This window comes from Vollenhovia emeryi, unplaced genomic scaffold (assembly GCF_000949405.1).
Source record: "Vollenhovia emeryi isolate VEMERY1.0 unplaced genomic scaffold, V.emery_V1.0 DF939342.1, whole genome shotgun sequence".
In the NCBI taxonomy this organism is placed as follows: Eukaryota; Metazoa; Arthropoda; class Insecta; order Hymenoptera; family Formicidae; genus Vollenhovia; species Vollenhovia emeryi.
In genome coordinates, this window is record NW_011967024.1 from 44,012 (window position 1) to 49,401 (window position 5,390).

The window sequence follows — 5,390 nt, forward strand, 5'->3', positions numbered from 1 at the left end:
ATACTGTGGTTATACTGTGTCCGAGACTGTGCACGAGACCGGCAACAGCGCACAAACACATGCACGATTTTAACTCTCCCCACCACGCTCCACCCTGCAATCTCTCCTCCTCCTCAACTCTAAGCCAATAGCCATCGGGTACCTTCAGATTGCAGTGCCATCTATTGGTACCTAAAGATACAACCATCGGGGATCGGTTTTGGCCGCGTGTCCCGAACATACAGTTCGGTCTCCTTATCTCTATTCTTCATGCCTAACAAGAACTACAAAATTTCTTCACTAAAGCCCGCTGCAGACGATGCTATTTTTCCTGCTGGATTGCTTGCAATTTAGTAAATTACTAGGAATCCTGAGTGCTGAGTGGTGCAATGATAGTAATTTACTAAATCACAAGCAATCCAGCAGGAAAAATAGCATCGTCTGCAGCGGGCTTAAGCGACCTACCCCCACCATATGAGTTGCAAGACCTGTATGTAAGACCATAGACATAGTATATCTAGACTGCTGGTTCTCTCAAATTTCAGGAGTGGGGGTAGAGCTCACGTAGAAAAGGATGCACTCTGTTTCGTGTCTGTGCGTTCTCTCTCGCACAGGTTAGTAACTGCTTCCCCTTATCCCCTCTTTTCGCGTGTGCGAGAGAGAACGTTCAATGCACGAAACAGAGTGCATCCTTTTCTACGTGAGCTCTACCCCCACTCCGCCAACCAGCAGTCTAGATATACTATGTCTATGTGTAAGACCGTGGTCGGCACCTTTGATCTAGGCGTTCTCAATTTTCCGCCATGTTTTTAATCGCCCCAACAGTGTATCAACGGCTAAAAGTGCCTGGGCCCTTTTCAGGATCGTATCCAGGAAAGGCGCGTACGAACTAGCGTACATTATTTATTGTAAATGGAAATGGCCTATGAAAGAAAATGTTCTAATAAAAGTAATTAATGTAATTACTTGCTCCAACGTATAAAAGTATTAACGCGTTAGTCGTCAACACTGCGAATTTTTCAATGTCACACCGACTTTGCACTAACACACGTACAAAAATTCTGTGATTGGTCATAACTAGAACATGTCGGATGCGCAGTACGGATCGGCGCGAACGTGAAACAAAAGAGCGAGTGCCACTACTGGTTATACTGTGGTTATACCACAGATGTTATACTGTGTACGTATGACAAAAGACGTGCGCGCGCGCAGAACGACACGAAGCCGACGCCGCTCGGCGCCTCCGTAATCACGGCGAAAGAAAACGTCGTCGTCACGGGAGCGTCGTATTTTTGGAACCGAACCGTAATTCACGAATGCGCGCGGCGACCGAACATTCTTCCGACGAGTTGCGTCCGCAACTTCGGCCCGTTCTTAATCGGTTCGGGGGAACCGCGAATATACGCGAAATATTGAACCAATCGAAGTGCGCAAACGGCTGTAAAAAAACACGCGAGAGATCACGCGCGATATTCCGAAAATATTATATTATAATAATGTGGAATACATGACGTTGATTATAAGTTTATAAAAATATGTATGAAATATTTATTTCAATATCTTCTAAGTATTTAACAAAATATTTCACACATATTTTTGTAATTGAACAGATATTGTAATAAAAATTTATCATAAATATGTTTTAAATGCTTGGAAAATATGCTCACAATGTTATGAAACAATGGCGGTTCCAGCAAATATTTGATAAATATTTACAAAATGTATTTTATTACAAATATGTATTTTTTATTTACCGTAAATATTATATAAAATATTTACTCTATTTTAATAATACATTGAATAAAGACAAATAATATTAGTCGCAACGGGCGATAATTTTAATTAGAAAAGCTTATTTCTAATTAAAATTATCGCCAGTTGCGACGAATATTATTTGTCTTCATTCAATATATTATTAAAATAGAGTAAACTTCCAGATAACGTTAATCTTTTTCACAGTCTCAAATATCGCAAAAAAGCTATATTTTTACACAAACCTCAATTGCTTTAAAAACCTGACATGCTGATGAAACTTGGTTTGCGCCATCGTTTTTAGCACCCACAAATCTATAAGAGACACCTTATTTAGTTTAAACCATTTTTTTTACTGTAAACTAGCGTTCTTCTTTTTAACGAACAAATTTTATTAACTCGTTTAACCGTTTAATGCAATCTATCTCTAGGACATCGAGGAGGGAGATAACGAAACACTCGCTCGTAATGATTCATTATTTTTAATGTAATTTGTATAGTAGCATAGTATTATAATATTAATTAAATTAATTATACATATTAAATATTGTTTTTTTGTATGCACTGTGTAACCAAGTAACAATACAGACGAGACTAGTAGAAGATGACCTTCGTAGCACTACCCCCCCCCTTTTACTCCTTGGCGCAGAATTAATCTTATTTGTCGTTTTTCTTTTTTTACGTTGTTAATTAACACGGAAATACTTCCGTAACATTTATGCTTATCTATCTCCAAGTGTACTCTTTCATTCTCGAAGCACGACAGCGTTTCATCGATTGATCAGTAAAACAGAAAGGGAAGCCCCGTTCCGATTTGATAAATTATTTCACTCGAAGGATGGTCGATACGAACAGCTAATTGAACGAATAAAAAAAAGAGCGTCAATGCATCGTCGTCATCTCAAAGGCAGGGGCAACGACGAGCTATCAGATCGACGGTACGAATATTCACCCTTTCGGACATGATAAAAGCGCGTTCTCGTAAAAATATCCACACGATCCAGTCTGCCGAAGGTAGACTTTGCGAAGGTATCGCTACAAGTTCCGCTCGGGATTTATTAACGGAACACGATAGCAGACTGACTGCAGAAACTAGGCAGAATCTGTTCTTTCTTAACCGCCTAGATGATACATTTCATTCCGCTCGATTTCTGCTGGCAATCTACTGTCAAATTACATCGGGCTATAGCAAAGCTGCAGCGGAACGCGGGATCAACGCGATGCGAACTACTCGAATCTACTCCGACAAAACTGCCGGCATATCGCGGACATCTCGTACACCGGATATTTCGCGTATTGCTTTTGAGATATATACGCTAAGTGACAAAGCTGTCCACAGCGTTCTCGTAGAGAAAACAATAAAAAAGCAAGCTTTCGAGATATATAAGTATATATATATATATATATCGGGCGAAACGTGAAATTGACGTTTTGTTACCACCAATTAGCAATTTAGTCACAAATTTCTTAATAAGGACCGCAACCCGTATGGTTGAAACATCGGAATTAAACTAATAAACCATCCGCCAGCCTAATGTCTAACGATTCTTCTTTTCTGTTAGCCACAAATCTTCGTACATGTTTATACATGTACTTTTGGCGACTCTAAAATTTGCACACTGTTTGTAACTTTATTCGTACCGCGTGACAAATCGCTCGATCTAATTTCAGAAAGGTAGTTGGACAAACTGCCGATGCCTTTGAAATTCGTCAAACGTTGATCCTGTGACAATAGGGCGTGTAAGATACGTAGAGATAATTTCATCAAGGACTGTTACTGCGATGCAACTCACCCGAGGCAATTTGTTGTTCCGGACGAAACCTTTACAGTTAAGAGATTTTCGCGTGTCAGCTCTTAAAAAAGAAAAAGCTCTTAAAAAAGAAAAAATACATTTGTCGTCGCAACGCCTACGTACTTGTCACAATTTAACTACCTTATTGTACGGTGCGTCGATTCTAATTCCCGCACGTTATATCTGAGTCGATAGCAATTTTCTCGCCTCTCTACGTGCGAGTAGTAGCGAAATATATATCTAAGTATCTTACGTCACAGAGCAAAAGGGAAAAAGAATGTCAGATACCGACGATACAAAGGCACGACCGATCCTCGACGCGTCGTGTCCTGAGAACGGCGATTACTCGCGAGCATTTTGCCACAGCGAAAAGCCGACTAGCTGGACTAAGAAACGAGCTCGCGATAGAGCAACGATCGAGCGCGTGCCGATGTGCAGCCTGGCTCCTTTCATTTATTTAGAAATTGACGTTGTGCAAAGTAGATCGATGTACAAACGATGCTAACGGAATTAATCGTGGCGATGCGCGGTTACCTTTTATTCTAGCGTAATGGAACACGCAATGACAATCACATCGCTAAATCGGAACTCGAGCGACGGCCAATTTTCGTGACGGTCGCGAAGGTTCGCGCGGGGGCAACAAGGAATAACATCGGTAATGCAATAATAATTGTAATATATGCAAAGTGTTGTAGCGTACTTATATACTCGCGGGGGAGACGGTTTCGTCGTGGAATTCTTGTCCGATCGAATCAATAACCGGCACTCTTTCGGGAATCAAGTATCTGTAGCTGACGTTGTTACTCGTCGACGGTTACCAACACGAAAAAGGCCAATTGATGGGTGTGCAGGTAGCGCTTTATCGTCGAGGAGGCTGAGCAACGAGGTCGAAGAACAAATCGCACCTTTAAATAGTGGCCGCTGGTTAACAGCCACTTTGCGTTACGCTGATCGCGATCATCGACCGGGCCCGTTCTGAGCCGTCAAACAATCAAGCGGCATATGCGAAGTACGATGGACAGCAACGAAAAGAAGGCTCCCCGCGCTGCGGAGCTGCGTAACAGCAGGACGCGTAGCATTATTATCAGCACCCCGAGTTGCACGGCCTTGTGAATCCAGTACAATCTGTACAAACAGACAAGTGAATCAGAATTGGAAAAATGATGCGTCAACTCCTACCAAAATAATAAATTGAGATAATTGCCTCATTATTGTTTCTCGAAGCAATCATATCGTATCAGAGAAAATATGCAGATTTATATTTGTAGTAAAATAATACGAATGGATGATGAGTAAAAAGTGCGTGTACTCAACACGAAAATAGTTATTTAAAATAATTGTTCGAATTCGAAGGAATGTGAATGAAAGAAATCACATAGGGAGAGAAAGAGAAACTCTAAAACACAGAACTCTCTTCCCATACAGCACAGATGGTTGCAGTTACATTGCAGAAACGTTGCAATCTTGCAGAGACATTGCAGGGATATAAAATTGCAAACTTTCGATAGCAATATATTGCAGCAATGTTTCAAAAATAATGAAAATACTATATTTTCTATTTAAAAAATGTTTCTAATTACGAGAATTTTATAATATTATTTTCGTTGATACCAATAATGCGCGAATTTTGAAGTACTTGATCAGTGCGGTGTTGCTCGCAATCTCCATCTATTGCAAAGCGACATAATCTCCTTAGGTTGCTTCGCAATAGCTTGCCGTGTATTGAAAAAGGCTCGGATGCATATGTAATTAGTAAATTCTCCCATACAGCACGGAAATTGCAGCAACATTGCAGAGATATTGTTTTGAAAGATTGCATTATTGCAGCAAAATTGCGAAATGTTGCTGCAATATTGTAGCAACATT

At 40.5% G+C, this 5,390-nt stretch overlaps 1 protein-coding gene across 4 annotated transcripts in view; it reads right to left on the reverse strand.

The window, feature by feature from the left end:
* Positions 1–2,196: 2,196 nt before the first annotated feature.
* Positions 2,197–5,390, reverse strand: part of LOC105558461 (putative fatty acyl-CoA reductase CG5065) — a 37,045-nt gene continuing 33,851 nt past the window's right edge. For all 4 annotated transcript variants that reach the window (XM_012006163.1, XM_012006162.1, XM_012006161.1 and 1 more), the window contains one exon: positions 2,197–4,649. In XM_012006163.1, the coding sequence (XP_011861553.1) occupies positions 4,508–4,649 (142 nt within the window). In that variant the 3' untranslated portion in view covers positions 2,197–4,507. The remainder of the gene's footprint in view (positions 4,650–5,390) is intronic.